Genomic DNA, 17,735 nt, shown 5'->3' with positions numbered 1-17,735 from the left:
CGATTCAGATCTATCTTAAACCTGTGGTCGTTTTACACTAAATTTGTGTTTATTTATTTGCAGTTTAATTCTTGTACATTTTAAATTTACCGGCAATTACAAATACAGCTGCACTGGTGGGAAACAGTGGCCATATGTCTGCAGCTTACACAATTCATATTATTGATTCCACTTTGCTTAAATTAATAATTGTCCAATGCGTTGCCAACCTTACGGAGAAAACAAGGTGGAAACACTCTGGCCAAGCAAAGCTCAACCAATAGTGCCTTTTAGGTCGAAACAGTGGCCATCTGTCTGCAGGTTACACAATTCATATTATTGACTCCAACTGGATAAGAAACAACAAGTCAACGCCTGCTGCTACGTCAGAATAATAAGATTGAAGGCGAGAACCTGAAAAACCCGGGAGATTTTCGCCTTTGTGTTGTTTACGTCATTTTAAAAGGATTTTGAAATCTAGGCAGCAACCAAACATAGACAGACATTTTTATACGAATGACATGGATTTTTTTTACCGCCTGACATTCATAACTGGCATTTCCTAATCCATTTTCTTCTGGTCAACATCCTGGCAAATCAAGACGTCGTTGTGTCAAATGAGTTATTAGATGCATTAAATATTCCCTATCATTACTAACGTTGAAAAGGTTTTCCTCATCATTTGTCAATTGAAGCATTTTTATGTTGGAAATACGAATATCTTAATGGTGAAGCCCACCTCGCTTGTATGCCAGAGTGTTGTAATATTGACACATTGAGACGCACGCATCAAACACTGCTAAAAACACTCTTGTTCTATCCAACACCTTTGAAACGCCATAATTTAAAAGGGAAAGTTTCCGATTGAAGTCAGCTGGTCAACTGGAAAACTAAACGAGTCGACATCGGAAACGTTTGTTAAGTAGAGGCAGGGTGTCGATTTATGCCTTTTTTGCCATTCTGAGTTTTCGACACGCGACGCCACTGTTCGACACGCGAGGCGTGAATAAATGTTGAGTTACCGGTATACAGTACTATGAACAGAACAACGCTATTGTTATCAACCAAAGTCCACAAATTGAATTCCTATAAAAACTTAATTAAGCCTAACGTATCGGTTACGCCAATCTTGCAACATTCACATCGATCTTACTAGTATTCTTTGTTCGAAGATTGGACGCCAACGATTTTCCTATTTACATGCAGTTTTTTTGCCCACATGCTGGTGGCAAAAGTGGTTCGAAGACGTTGGTGCCAGTATAAGTCGTTCAATTTTAAACCGCAAACAAATATTTGGGAAGAAATTTGTATTTCGAGTCACTATTAAACAACAGCATTTAACTGAACCGGTTATGTAATGTTGAAAACTTAACGGCATCATCGCTTGGAATCCCCACCCAACATAAATTTGCATGTTTACATTGCTAAATAAACGCAACCGAAATAAATTTTTGGACAAAATCCATGCAAAAACCAGCCAGCACTTGCTGAACGCGTTAAACTAACCATTGTTTCCAAACATGGAGCATTGTTACCAAACACGTGGCATTTGTTAGCAAACATGTTGCATTGTTACAAAACAAGTACCATTTTTCGTTCAATCGGATTTTAAGAGACATAGCATCCTACAGCATGCAAGGTTATTAATTGCTTTGTCGTTACTTTAACGTGTATACCAAACTTATGCAAAGTACAAGAATCCTGTAATCGAAATAAGCCTGGCCGTTCTCATGCGTTAGTTACCAGATACGACATTTTTACTGTTCGACACGCACGACAATTTTTCTCAAGATGTTCGACACGCGGAAAAAAAATCGACGCCCTGAGTAGAGCGCAGGATTCCAGCACAATTAAGGAATCAAAGAAAAGCAATGATAATGATGCGTGCCATGCTTTACACTAAAAGTTATCTGTGAGTTGGTGATGTTTAAAACGTATCCAGTTAGGAGCGGACAACTTCGACATAAGGATTCAGTGTTGATTTCTATGGTCTCACTCATCACCAAGCCTTATGAATATTTTTTGCTTGTTTGTCACGATTAATCGTGTGTTGGGTAGAACTCGCGCATTGAATGATTATGAGTAAATAAAGGATCGAGTAGTCTCTGAATGTTGTAATGGTGTTGACTTCTTCAAAAATGATCTAGCGGAATGTTAAAAAATTTGTGTGAAATTCCCGCTCTGTTTTCCCGCAGATTTTTATTTTGACACTCGGTCTCCCTCTTCAACAGCTTAACGACCGACTTCCTGCTCAGTATTCAAATATTTCCATAATCATGACGTTACAGCCCTGGTTGCAAGTTGATTGACAGCTTTGAGCTGTTCATTATTGAGGCATGTGGTGAATGTAGAAACCATTGAACTCGTGGCTTTCCCAATACATCACATAGTGGAGTTGATAACAACAGTAAACTTCAAACAGCGAAAACGAGAAACAAAAACGAAATTGTGGCGAATCCATCGCACAAGGTCGACTTTAAGAATCCAACAATCCTTGGACAGATTGAAGGAAAATGGCGCCTCCCTTTTTTGGAAACAATTTACTAATTGCTGCAGACCTATCGACAATCTTTGCCACAACACGCAAAACGTCATGCCAATGAATGGAATAATTTGTTCGTGTGTGTCGTGGACGTGAAGTAACAGAGTATCGCTTTTTGTCATGTACGCCTTCTGTAAAGTGAAAAGAAAAAAAATTAGATGTGGATCTAAGGTTCCATGCAGTAGTTGCTGTCTTCCATACAAAAATTAGTTACGTGAATATGAAACTAAAGAAGTCAAAGTTCTAGAACACAGAACATAATACATGCAAATAAAATAACTCAACTATCACTTACTGCTTGAGAACTGGATGTTAAAATATTTGCATCTCGTTACTGCCACTGTGGTAAACACAGATTTGCGAGTTGTTTGTGTGCACATTCAGACCTGGCGCACTCGAAGTACAAGAAAGTACCGGTCGAAATGTTTTCCCTTCGCCACGGAAAAATTATCCTGCTTTGTGGTCATCTCGCTATTACCGATTGTGTTTGGGATGTGCAAGTAACGCACCCATATGTCATGTAACAATGGTAGACACTTTAACCACTTCACGGACGGGGGAAACGGGATGTCCCCGTTTCATGCGTGGCTACTTCAACTTTCGTTTTCACGAAGACTTTGCAATATTATAACTCTAATATTTACTTTATTTACGCAAAAACGTTGTTACACACTAAGAGCATATTGTTTCTTGAATTTCGGTACTTTGGGACGTGTGTAGCATTGTCGAAGCACATGGTGAACGGAACAATCGTTTCGTTGATGTAAGATCTATTGCTGGTTTTTGAAATAGCTCTATACAATACCTTAATAACTGTTTTAGCTCAGAATGAATGATATTTCTGACAAACATGTCCGAAACACTAGTTTAACCATATCACGATGAACCGGGGAAATCCCTTTTCGCCCGTCCGTGACAACAGTGGCTGTAACCGTTTTCGTGACACGTGCCACACGGTGACATATGTCACTGTTTTCAAGCATGTCACTTCACGTGTCACAAAATTTCAGCATGTCACTTTGCATGTCACCGTTGGTGCGTGTCACTTTATGTGTGGTATTGCGTAATGTCAAATAAGTGGAAATTAAGCCTTTGAGAAATGAGAACAATACAACTCATTGGTCATTGCTCATATTGCAGCAAAACTTTCAAGTTCTGTGACAAAAGAGAAAGGTGACGGAAGATATGTAGTTAAGAACGTTGGTTGGACATATAACTGGCTGCTTAGGGCTGATGCACACGAATAAGATGACACCCATCATAGGACAATGACTTCAAATGAACTATCATATTGTTTTTGTGAGGTGTACAACTAATAATAGTGACATGCTCGGGTTTGATGACACGTGTCATAAAAATAGTTACACGCTTGCCTCGTCCTTGAGGTGGTTGAAGTATCTACATGTAACAATACAGGAGCAAAGTAAATTAAACTTTTCTACTGACGATATTTTACAGACCAACAGCTCTTCATTAAACAATGTCAAAACAAGCAAGAGCATTTCACAGCAAGAAACTTGTAAGCTACTACTGCTTGTAAATGTGTGTTAACTTATTCTGTGTATTTAATAAAAGTAATTGTTTTTCAGGTAGGCGAGTTATTTACACTACCTTACGGGGCATTGGTTTCACAAATTATCAAAGATTATAAAAAAGATGAAGATGTTAACAAACATGCAAACTTTTCCTGTCACATTTGAAAAGACTGCTTTTTGTTTATTTTAAATTCATATGTTGATAAACAGGGTTTGGTTTAGAATCGTTACTAATGAACACAACAAACAGTGCGTTTCAGAGTCACAAGATTGAAACGATTTGTTGTGTAATTTTTTGCACACAACTGAAAATAATTATTCGAAATGTACGCATAGCTCATATGATTTATGTAATATTCTTTTCTCCGTTTAATTGTTGTTGTTTTTTACTTTTTTATCCCCATCTCCACTACGTTGTCTTCACGGCTATATTCGTTATATTGTATTGAGGACGATTATAGAAACAATCTCTACGTCTGCCTGATGTATTTCACATGGGGGAAGTGAGCCGGGATGTCTTTGCAGCGGCGCCGTTTTGCTGGGAAATAAATATTCCAACTCAGCGAAATTATTCACCTATTTAAGAAATCTCACTTAGGAAACACAATGTTTTTTTTTGTGTAGGTTAACGGCGCGGTAATATTTTTTTACTATCAGCATAGACTATATGGGTCATATTGTGTATATTAAAGATTTACAAAACCTGTAGTTATGTTCCTGAGCAAATGAATAGGTCCCACAACCATGCTTTGTCATAACTTGTCCCTTTGGAATGATTCATCAGCAATTTTCCATAAATTCCTGGAAAACTATTAAAAAAGTTGATCGCAAACTTTTTACTTTCTTGGCAGTAAATGATGATTGCAATGCAATATTCCAGTCTCAATGCATGGCTCATTGAAACGTTGTCGGTACCTCGCCACTGTTAACGTTGTCGGTACCTCGCCACTGTTAACGTTGTCGGTACCTCGCCACTGTTAACAGGACAACAATATTGATTATCCGGAAACCGCTTGAATTAAATAAATGATTGTTTTGTCGCAGATTTAATCTTTTCCAAACGTCCTCTTTCTTTGAATTGACCCACGTTAACCGCTAAACGGAAGCCCCGCAACCCCCCATGTTAACGGGTTTTCTGGGTCTGTTGGGTTCAAAAGCTGCTGGAGCTTGGAAAGTGTAGAAAACCACTCAACCGTGTCGATAACTAGCGTGTTTTGTCGAACGTTGATAATCGTTACTGGAAATCGGCGCCACGCGACAAACGGGAGGGGCCCATTGTGGGCAATACAGCGGAACCGTGACGTTTCAAGGTGGAACCCATTTTAAGTGGGTCTTGATGAAAAGTTATCGGCTAAGGTTTAACTGTCAGTGAAATATATAAAAATCATTAACTAAACCTCGCTTGTAATAAGCAGTATTTTCAAATCCAGTTAGCAGTAATGTACAATGGACAATACCTAATTTATGTACATGCGATTACGCTGAACCTTGACCTCTGAGCACCCTAGGTTAAAGATCCAATACCTTCTCATTTAAGCTTTTCCAAATCCCCATTGTTCGGTAAAAATATTCAGTCGGTTCCGGGGAAGTCCCCTGCAGGAACCAAGTTTCATGGCAAGTCCCGGCAAGTTGTGACGTCATCTATTCTACAAATAAAAGGAACCCCCTCGGAACTCCGTGAAACAATTGGCGCCCAAGCGACTGTTTCACTGCAAGAGAACAAAATCGAACGTCGCGCGCGTCTACCGCCCCCCCTCCAATGCGCTTTATTCAACAATCAATCCTCCGAAAATTGGCAACTTGCCGAAATTCACCCCCCTAAACGAGCTCTTTGTCACGTCACAATCGCATCTTCCCGTTGACGGGTTGTTTGTTTTCGTTGCCAGATCGGCGACTGTGACGAAATAAAGGCTCGTGTCTTGCGATAATCACGTGACAGTTAAAGGCGTTTACTCGTGCGCGAAGAATTTTTTCTGGATTATTTTATGAATCGATCAACAAGTGACATAAATTGGACAAAGAGATGGCGCAGGACGTCGATCCCCAGGATTCGTGATTGGTTTTGAGTTGAAGTCACATTTTTAGACAAGTGAAAACTGGTCTCAATCGATGGTGTTTGAAACCTCATTCATTCAAATAAGATTAAAACGTACACATGTAGAACAATTACCAACTGTGAAAAATAAAACTTCGATAAAATGATTGTTTCATGGACACCGCGTTACCAACGAGGCCCGAGATTTAACTTTCCTTAAAAACTGATGACGCCATCGCTGCAGGTTTATCTACGCAGAATTCCAACACATGCAAATCAAACCGTTCAAGGCCACCCTGCCAGCAAACTTACACATTTGAAACTCAACAAACATCTTTGCTCAAGCTGCGACTTTGAAAGCATTCAGTTTGACCACAGTCGGTGATTTGGGAATTGAGAAGACAAGAAAGCATTTGTAGGATAATGATCCCTGAAGTGCTGACATGACAGAGGTTCTAAGATTATCTTAACACAACGTTGGAGAACTCTGTCTCTGTATACCTGGGTAGATAATAACAACCCACCGTAAGTACAAGGTTTAAGGGACACCCTGTGTTTGACGTCTGCAGGTCATCAACAACTCAATTAATTGTGAGACGTTTACTATCAGGCTCCGAGGTAATTCCCCTGTCCGGGAATCGATTTCGCAACTATCAATCGTCTCGTTGTGAAACAAAACTCGCATTGCAATTTCACTTCTAATAATTTCTGACACTGATCGTATTTCCTACAATCTCTCTAGTTCCATCTAACGGAAGACGTGACATTATTATCATTCGATTTCACTGCTTAACGCTCGTCGTCATTCCAGCTGCAATCATTTGTTAGATCTTGATGGTTCTCTACCATTTTTTTCTCTTGCACCTTCAATTCTCTCCTCCTCGTTTCACAATTCAAGTTCAAGAATACACACACTTTTACCCTCTCAACACTGTGTTTATTGATAACAACAACAAGTAGCACAAAATATGCGCAATCAGCAAACATTCAACAAAACGATTAAATTTTCGTGAAAGTTTAAATTAGCCGCGAACCAACCGGTTGATATTGAATGCCAAACAACAATTGATTGTTAGAAAAAAACACTACAAACGAAAAATCTTGCTGCTGGACATGTGATGCAATGTTAACGATGGAATGTGAATTGTGATGCGATTTACACAGAGAGTTTGTCCTGCCAAGAATTCTACGACATCTTGTTTGCAGTAAAATATACTTTTCAATAATATACAAAATACACAGGGCAAGGTTTATGTATAAGTCGTGTAAGAGGGGGTTTTGAGGGGGTGTTTTAAACTTTTTTTAGTGATATTTGAAGGTAGCAGATTATATTTTCATCTGCCGATAGTTTGTATTCCATGAGTTGATTACATGGAATGTTTCCAACATCATAACATCATATTTACAAGTAAACGTTGATCCAGAGACAAAATATAGTAAGGAAGTCACTGGAAGCAAGGGGAATCACCGCATCATTGTAATGTCCAAAATGATTCTACCCAAGTTGATGTCAAGCGTTCCAACACTCACACATAATAAGAGTGTCCATGTGTTGGATGAAATGTGAACGTGGACGACGAGTCCGACCAACTCATCACGTGACTCATACCATGGTACATAAAATGAAGACACACGAAATACAACCAAAAAGCAAAACTATAGGCCAGTGGTTCTCAAACTGTGGTACGCGTACCACTAGTGGTACGCGATTTAGTCTACTCTATACAATTTGCCGCACTTTGCAGAAGCCAAAACCGCTGCAAATACATGATGTCGGTTTTCTTTATTGTGCATTTGTGACGCAATAGTATTAACGTGAAATTGTTGCACTGTTGAAGTAATTCTGACATCGTGTATTCAACTGTGCAACAATTTCACGTTGATACTGTTGCGTCACAAATGCTCAATAAAGAAATCCAAGCAAGTGGTTATATTGGCTAAATTGTTATTCATTGGTGGTATGTCATAACAGTTTTGGTGTAGTAATACGGTGGTACGCAGTGTATTAAAAAACAAATGAGCGGTACGTGATTGGAAAAAGTTTGAGAAACACTGGTGTAGGCAAACGTTGACGTGTTGGATGACGTGTGAACGTTGACGACGAGTCCGACCAACTCATCACGTGACTCATACCATGGTACATAAAATAAAGACACACGAAATACAACCAAAAAGCAAAACTAAGCAAACGGAGTGCGTACACCAACTAAAATCCACGTATTTTCGTTCTTTTGTTTGGGTCTGACGTCAAAGATGTTACTTTGTCCTACTTGTGAGATTATCAAATGGAAAGTTGTAACTTGATATATCAATTTTATGTTGGAATTACTTTGCCATCACAAACTAAATAATATTCTACACAAAGAAGGTACGCGTGACGTCAAAAAAGATTCAGTTCTATCCATTTTATGCCAGGAAAAACACATTTTGCACAAACTAAATGCAAGGTTTATTTACAGAGCGGTTTCTGCTTCAACCACATGTAAGTTTTCTCGGTTAGCAACCACAGCCACATTTTCCTGTTGCTCTTCCTGTTGCTGACGCCTGAAAACGGCATGTAGGCCATCCCGGACTCTATCATAAAGCAGTTTCGGTGCGTTGGAGTAGATGAGGGGATTTAGAGAGCTGTTGACGGGGAGCAGGATAATTGCTGACACAGCGTACATTACTGGAGGCATAGGGACTCCACCGAAGTTTACAAATGCCATGATGGAAATTGGAACCCAGCAAAAAAAATCGGTAAATATCAGTCGAAGGATTTTCTTTTGCATTTCTGCAGAAACAAACAGCATTAATGGTACAATATCTATGCACATACCAATGTGTTTACCTTTGTTTTGTGTTGCAGCCCTACCATCTCTTGGTCTCTCGTTCACTTGCCTGGCACTGGCAGTTGACTTCTTGTAAATCCAAATATACGTAATTGCCACAAACATGAAGGCCAGGAAGTTAAGAGTAATGATAGCGATTGAATATCCCCATGCCTTGTCGTTGGTCGTTACATACAGTTTGCTGATGCAAACACTGCTACTGCTGTAATATCTACACATAAACAATTTTGTAGCGATAAAATTGAAGATTTTGCGCAAATAAAAACGAACCCCAAATATCCAGAAATATCAAATAGCTCAGTGTAATTGTAATCCTCTAGAATATCCATAAAATCCATCCAGGAATTAGCATCATTCACTCGCATAAGGGCAGTGTTGTGTACTTGGGAATCGTTGCTTGTGAAGTTGTGTTGGAAAGTTACAAATCGATCCATGAAGTTATGCATACCTGTATACGCAAATATTTAATGTGATTTGAAACTGGTTTCACCACCAACATCTACGACAATTTCTTACTAGAGAAGTCGACTGCAACATTGTCAAAAAACGGATTCTCATTCATCCAAGCTTTCGTTTCAAACAAATGTTGAAGTTGAGTTGTGAGTGGAATAAAAGCAATTGTAAACGAGAATGCCCAGGAGAGGATAATGCAAAGGATGACAGTTTTCAATTCCGGTTTTAAGGATGCAACGAATGGCTAAAACAAAAAAAGAACATTGACATGTGTTTATTCAAAAGAAAGAAGTTTTGCAAGCTTGGTGATTATATCAATTCGAGGGACGGAGAATGTAGTTGTCAGTTCGAATCCCATCGGACTGGAATTGTTTCCTCTTTCTCTACCCTGTAGTTCCCAAATTAGGCAAAACTGCGTCATTTCAACAATATTCGAAATTCGTGTTGCTGCCAGGCATATTGCAATTAAAAATGTACTGCTCTTCTGGCATAAACGTATTGTATTTTACGACGTTTCGTCTGCCATGCGGCGAGACTTCATCAGGTATGACGCAACAATTGAATCACACTAAAATATTCGTTTCTCATGTCAGGCTTAGAATCTAGCGATAGCTGTGAAAGTGACAATAAATAGGTTTCCAGAGGTAAAGGATTTCCAGAAAGAAAGTTGTCATAAAATTTTGGAAAGGGCCGTCATCGGTTCAACGAAGTTGGCAATAGCTGACTTAACCAAATACAATTGTTTCAGTTACGTTTTTCACAGCATACAGTCGGAATATGGTCAACAAAACCATTGTAAACACCGATGTTTCGCTTGAAAGCGAAACCAATACCCCCATTGTGGTACAACTTCCGCTTGATCTCCAAATAAGGTCATTGGCACAATAACTTCCGGAGTATCTGACACCAGCGGCTCCCAGCATGATCAGATAAACTCCCATGAGTAGATCGGAAACGGATAGATTTAAAACGAGCAGATGGTTTGTGCGAAATGCAGCAGATTGTGATTCTGTCGTCACCAACGTTTTGCCTTCCATCACCATGACAACCTTAAAACAAATTAAAGGAATATAACACGTGTTCCTATTGTGCAACAAAGACAAAACAAACTTAGTTTAATTTACCAAATTTCCGGCAATGGCGAGCATCCCCATTATCCACACAACGGCTCGTAGAAATGGGTTTGCAATCAACTCGTATCGTGATGAAAATATGTTTTCGTTGATCACTTTTGTATTTGTTGGGCACTCGTCTGACCAATCAGAGCAGTCGCCGACTCCATTGAATTTCTATGTGGAGTAAATTAAAGAAAACTTTGTAGTTAAGTTGGTCATATTGGCGTCTGTAAACAGCATATTGCGAAATTACTGTTTTGTATGTAATTGGTGAACAACGGAACTATGGAAATTGGACAAAAAATGTGTACTGCAAAATGCATGTGTAGTTTTGGGTACGTGGAAGGCGTGTGACGCGCTATTTAGCCAGAAATCTGGCGACAAAAATAAGATTTAATTCGTAAACTGGCAGTTCTCATCTGGTGGCAAACGTTGAGGTGTGCTTGTGTGGTTAGGTGTAAAGAACGTGATTTGTGCAGTGGGTCGCACTTTATTCTTTGGTATTCGTGCTTTTAACATTGGGCGCTTCTAAATTATGAAAGTAGCCGCCTCTGTAGATCGGCTTCCAACTTTTGTTTTGACGGTGAGCCGTTAGTGCAGGGTGAACTGAACGTTTACCATAGTTGAGGTTGCGAAATTAAGCGCTGAAATACGGAGAAAAGGTCTTTCTTTATCAGTCCTAAAACTTCCATATCCGAATTCATTAACATGCACGAAATCAAAACATCTTTGACACAGGACACAAAACTTTAAATATTTTTAACATGTGTTTACCTTCTCCTTCTTAACGAACAATGGATCTTTGTTTTCGCAATAAAACCTTCCGTCATTTGTGCAGTTTATTTCGTCACTTTGATCATCGCAGTTAATTGTGAGGTCACAAACATCCGATTCGTTGATAGAAATCTGTCACAAGAATCTGGGAAATACTTAAACCGTCTTTGTGGTTAACTGTGTGCGAAAGATTCAACAAAGGGCATTATGACAAACAATACTAAACAACAGACACCGATACCTTTGCCTTTTATAGTAGTGATGCACCGAAACAGCATTTTTTTTATTCAGCCGAAACCGAATATTCGGCAAAAGTTGCCGAATAAATTCGGCCGAATAAACCGAAACTGATTCTGGTATCCATCTCTTAAAAATCGCAATAAATGTAAACAAAACATATGCCGGAATGCATCTGATCTAGGGATGTGACAAAGCGAACCCAAAGCCGAACAGATTCGCCGAATTTGAGCACAGATTTCAGATTCGTACAAACCCGAATGTTGCGCAAGATTCGTATGCGAATATTTGTTAAAGCATAATATAGTTGTGTGATACAACCGCTAAAGTTTTTGTCTTTTTCGCATGACCAATAACGGTAGCACACCGCTTATAATGCAACGAGAACTGGTGTAGTCGTTTTTGCTATTGGTTTATCACCACGATTGAACAAAACGTGACGAAAATGCCGTTGCGATTGTAGCAAAATCCTGGTGGTCTAACATCGTATTGCAGTTCTGGGCGCTGCTCGTATAGCACGGGTTTTCGTCACCAAAATACAGAAGCGCATTTGAAAACAAAAGAACGGAAGTCCTGTGTTGTTCAACATTATATTTCCTCAATCATGACATATCGGCTTTATTACGTTATGTCAATCAAAGTATCGTTTTTCCTAAACACTGGCGATAAAGGCCACTGTTCGTCTGAGATATAGTATAGATTCGGTTGTTGGTTACCAAAAGTTCATTAAACTTTGCAGAAATCAACTGTATGCAATTTATTTGGCGCATGATAGCAAAACAATAGTTGGTGAAGCAACGTACTTGCGCACGTGATGCAAACGACCAACTATTATTGACGTCACACTTACATAGGAATATATTTGGATTCGCACGAACCCGAATCTTTGTCCATTGGCGCATCCCTATTCTCATCCTATCATACAACCTTTTATTGGCACTTAAAAAATGCTGTACCAACTGCTTAAAGTTGATTTCGATGACAATTACCAAATAAAACACACTAGTACAGTTTGAACTATGATGCAAATCTATACGTAACTTTACGTACCAGTGTTGCATACAGTAAAAAAGTTTCGGTTTCGGCCGAATTTTGCAAAAACCTTCGGCCGAAACCGAATAATTATAAAAACCTTGGTTTCGGCCGAATAAATTCGGCAAACCAAACTTTCGGTGCATCCCTATTTTATAGTTAAAATACAGCTTTGAAGTGATTTTACTCTAACTTTTGCAATTAAGGTGTCTTTAATTTTTTGTGGTTTTGTTGACAAGAAATAACTTTACTTTGGCTCCATTTAACGTTGGACAGTAGAATCTTCCTTTCTTTGTGCAGTTTTGTTCTGGATATTCGTCACTTTCATCCTTGCAATCGATGAAACCGTCGCATACTTTGGACGTAGGAATATTGAGATGTCCGTCTTTTGTGTCGCAGTGTTTCCGATGTTTGCAAAGTTGAGGATCTTCATCGTCGTCCAAGAGTTGACCTGTGTCAGCATTGTAGATCAAACCACCGCGATCCTGCCTCCAATCGCACAGTAGTTTGTTGTCGAGCCAACTCCCCCACAACGCACCCTGTATAAAACACATCACGTGGTTCCTGGTATATTTTTGCGAACGATTTGTTGTTTATGCTGGAAGAAATATTTTGTTATTATTTTAAACGAATCTTTTATTATATATTGTAAGGCTTGCCAGGAATTCTTGTTGCAAGAGTTATTTTTATTAGCAAGTTTTGAAACAGATATGTCTGCCACAAAATCTGTGAATCCGGTGGCGAAAGACCAGCAGCGACCTTAAATTTTTGCTTACAAACTTATTTTGTCAGGTAACGGTGCCCTTGTGGGACACCTAGAAACGTCCAACAATACATCGACAGCAACAGACGTCATGACAGCAAACGTATTCGAGACTTTTATACCTGGGAATGTGATCACTATGTGATTGTCATGCATTACAAGGTGTTTATTTTGTAAACGTTTTTACATCATCCAGGTAAAAAACAAAGAAAGTAACAAAATAAGCTTGACAAACAAATACAATTTGCGACGAAAGGGAGAATTAACTGCTGCTATTTTTGTGCCACTTGTTAAACATGTAGGAATCACAAATCAGTACTACATGCCGTGTTGGGTGGTTTAGTGCAACCCAAATACCACATAAATTCCACGCATGTCAACGTTGCACAGGAAACGTATGGGGAACTCGGTACAAGCACGAGTTCCAACTGTTAACGACCTTGAAGGTATTTCTTTAGTAAACTAATATGATTTTGTAAATAATTATTATCACGTGTTATTGTAGTCTTGTTTCAATTTTTTTTGAATTTTTTTTTCAATGTTTCAGAATGAGCAATCTTGCATGCGAAGCTAGTTTTACTCGCCACCACATCCCATAGTTGGTTTTAAACAATGGGATGGAATTCCAAACTCCGAGCTTTTGAGATTTAAGTACATTACAAAGAGTTAACAAATGTGCAATGTGTCAAAGAGAGCGAACAATCTTCCATGATGATAAGGAATCTGATTGAAAATATCTAAGAGGTTATATATCGCGATAAAAGTATTCAAACGAATCCGTAACGATATTACGGGGATCTTTGTCGGCTACGACGGTGAAGTTCGGTGTTACGAAGTGGCTCAACCTCATGAGACACCGGGTTCGTACATCGTCCGTGAAGATAATGACAAAGTAAGATGCGGCGGAAGTCATATCCACCATAGAGCAGCCGAATGCAACGCGCTTTGGAGGAATTACTTGAACCCTGTGTTTTGTAGCAACGAAGTAGGTGTAGTTTGGTTATTGTGTATGATGTCACTGAATATTGCCCACCAGTATATAACAACGTCTGTACAACGTAATCTTTCTACATGCAACAGTGTTTGAAGTGGTCGCGATGGCGCCACAGACAGAACAAATATTAACGTTTAAACTGGAGTTTGTCCGGCAAGTGAGTAAGTACATTGTGTTGGTAAGAACCTACAAACGTACGTAAACATCTAAACCACTTATTTCCGACTAAACAATAAATTATGTATTCCCACTTACGTAACACTGCCACCTCCCCTGTATGTAGTTGGTTGTTGTTGTTGGGCAGTCGTTCTTCACTTCCTCATCAACACTGAAAATATTTGAATGTTTCGGGTTTATTTTGAAATAAAAAACTTAAATTGAATGCAGATGATATTTTTGTGACTCATGCAGTAATTAAACAAACGTCTTTAAAACCCATACATGGGAATTCAGCTCAAAACTGACCCAAAATTACGAAAGGAAGTTTAACCTCCAAACACCTGCAGCACTCCACTGAAATAACCTCTATAGTACGTCAAGAATATAAACAATACCAAAGATTCGCTTTATCCTAATTGGTTTCAAAACACTGTAGCTGAAGAACAGACAAACATATTGAAACCACTTTAACCCAATAAATAAAACTGTCAACTTAGTAAGCAAACTTCCTATACATGGTCGCCCATTATTGAAACACTGTTACGTCACAATAGATGCTTGCTCAGATATGCGATAACTTGCTTTTAAAGTCTTTTTCGACTGCAATACTTTGTAATCAAGGTCAAAAACGTAATCGACAGTAAAGGAATGGGTATTTTCCTGCAACGGCGAAACACATCCTTAACACCTGCATTAGTTTGTGAGTCATGCCAATGAAAACAAGTCATGTAGTATTTACAGACACTTAACACACCTTACACTATTGCAAGTCATAGAATTCTGGTGACGCATTGGATGTCAGTGGTTTCAATCCAAAGAATAAACTAATGCTTTATCACTTACTAGTGAAACTTGCCACAATCTTTGGTTTTCCTAGGTTGACAAAAACATTCGTCACTTTTATCGGGACAGTCGATGACGTCATCACACACACTTGACCTTGAGATAATCATGGGGTCATTTGTACATTGGAAACATAAACGATGATTAAATGTCTGAGAACTTCGAGTGTCTCTGCGAATGACACAAGTCCATTCTGTCTAATCTTAACGGAAGGAATTTTTAACCAACCACAACAGTTCACAAATACCTGACATCTCCATTCTCCGAGGTGTAACACAAATCAGATTTATCATCACAATCTGAAATGCCGTCCCATAGAAACATCTGCGGAAGATTGCAATTCCTGCCATTCCGAACACATTTAAATCCATGTCCATTATTCCAGTGTTGGAAAGCTGGACAGTCATTGCAAGGATCGCCATCACAAACAGTCGAACGTTTCCGACAAGATGAATTCGGACACTGGAAATGGGAGGGGCAGATGTCAAAAGTTTTTCCAACACATTGGATCACACCTTTGCAAAACTCCTCCACTCTTAGGGCGCATACTTTGTTTGAACCGAGGAAGTCAAACTTGTTGTCGCAACTGTAACAAAAGTAATGTATTACGTCATATAACAATGGTTTCGCGACGTATTGTTTTTGCAAATGGCTGACTTTCTGTATATATTAGGTTGGTTTTAAATAAACCAGCTTAATGCCAAGTATTCATGCACGATTGTGTATGCAAGTATGTGAATAACAATACACAATCTACAACTTTACAATAATTTCGCGTAACATCTGCTGAAAAATAACTAATAGAAAGCAAATTTGAGACAATATTATAAATTCAATGTGCTGTAAACAGTTGACCATTGTTTCGACCTAGATGCATCCATACCGAGAAAACAAGGACGATGAAAACCATTGGAATTAGATAAGCGTCTGAAAGTCAGTCAAGCAAAAGCAAATATATTAAGTCCCTCGCGAAGTTGTGGAGTTTTCCTGTTTCCGTTTTCTTGTTTCAGCTTTCTCGTTTAATGAGCTGTTCTGATAGATTTACTGAAGCCACTCTAAGCAAAGCCAGTCCTGCTCTTGTTAGGGATGCTTTTGTTTTGAGAGGAGAGTTGGGATGCCAGTGGCCAGCCCGCGTGCGCTATTTCTGGAGTCGTACAAGAAAATCGCGTAATCAACTACGAAACGGTAGTTTTCCAGCTAGTGTTTCGGCCGGTTGTGTGAAAGAGGTTAAACCGTTTGCAATGAACGACAACCTTGACGTTAAAGACCTTTTCAACCCTGCTAAAATCATGAACATTTAAAGCTGTTGAAAGAAGAGAGTGGTGATAATGCAAGCATTAGTACTCGCCCAAAACGTTATTCCTGACTGTTGACGTCATGTATGATCGGCAACCGAAAATGTATGATTTTGTGAGAAGAACGACTTTCCAAGCTTTCAATAAATGTCAATGAACGAAAAGCAGCAGCAAATGCGGCAACAGACGCAGGCGCAAAACCACTCAAACCGTAGATAAGGTTAAGACCTCAGAGGCGGGCGCAGCTTCGCTCGTCCAAACGACAGACGCCCGACTCGTATCCCAACCTGGGTTCAAATCCCGGTCTTTTCAGAAAGCTCAGAAAGGAAATGGCCGCACCAGTCAGGCGTGTGAAACAACGTTGTACAGCATACATTGAAGGCAAGGCAAACTTGCATTGACATGGTTATACTTGGGCCAAGCCCAGCAAAGACGATACATTTGGAAGTTATAACATAAAACACAACGACCAATTAGTTTTGTTAATTATGAATTTGTTGCAACTTCAACACATCCTGTTTTTAATCAGGCAATATCTTGTACTTTTGTTATTGTTTTTGACAATGGTGCCTACTTCATGCATACGTGTGTGCATTGAGGACTTCCGGTCCCATCCTCTTAAACTCGTTGCCTCTGCAGGGATTGGTTGTTACGAGGCGGTCAACATCCCCCTCTTTGTTGACCTCTCACTTCTCTCTCCTTTAAAACAATATTACAAACCCCGCATATACTGGAAACCCCCACAACACGCCTTTCCCTCATTGAATACAACCTTGAAATCCCCATAACTATTTACTCGAACTTCGAATCAGACCCTCACTGTCACTTTTGACATCCTTGAAATCTTTGCACACCTATTTCATGACTGCCCATCCATCCAGCTCTTAACCCTGGTAAAAAAACACCCTCAACGCACTTCTCCTTAACTTTCCCAAACTCCCACAACCTAACACACACTACGCCACAACCCTTACATCCTTCTGAACACCTCTATGTTGCCATACCATTTGGAAAACCCGTAACTGAACCCGTAATGATCCCCGTCCTTTGAACAAGATCCCCAACACCTCATCCAATCCCTTAAACAGTCTATAAACTTAAGCTCGCTATCCAGCGGAACATGGACAACACTTTTCCTGAAGGCGTCC

General features: G+C 39.4%; 1 protein-coding gene across 1 annotated transcript; it reads right to left on the bottom strand.

Annotated features, from left to right (window-relative positions):
- Positions 1 to 8,519: 8,519 nt before the first annotated feature.
- LOC145895326 (G-protein coupled receptor GRL101-like) lies at positions 8,520 to 9,368 on the bottom strand. Its single transcript, XM_082984119.1, has 3 exons — positions 9,193 to 9,368; positions 8,922 to 9,133; positions 8,520 to 8,864 (listed from the first exon to the last, which is right to left on the bottom strand). Exons 1-3 carry the CDS (start codon positions 9,366 to 9,368, stop codon positions 8,545 to 8,547), a joined length of 708 nt encoding a protein of 235 aa, XP_082840245.1. The 3' UTR covers positions 8,520 to 8,544.
- Between the last annotated feature and the right edge of the window lie 8,367 nt (positions 9,369 to 17,735).

The sequence above is a fragment of the Ascidia mentula genome, chromosome 3 (genome assembly GCF_947561715.1).
Source record: "Ascidia mentula chromosome 3, kaAscMent1.1, whole genome shotgun sequence".
NCBI lineage: Eukaryota > Metazoa > Chordata > Ascidiacea > Phlebobranchia > Ascidiidae > Ascidia > Ascidia mentula.
This window is presented reverse-complemented; position numbering and strand designations above follow the sequence as displayed.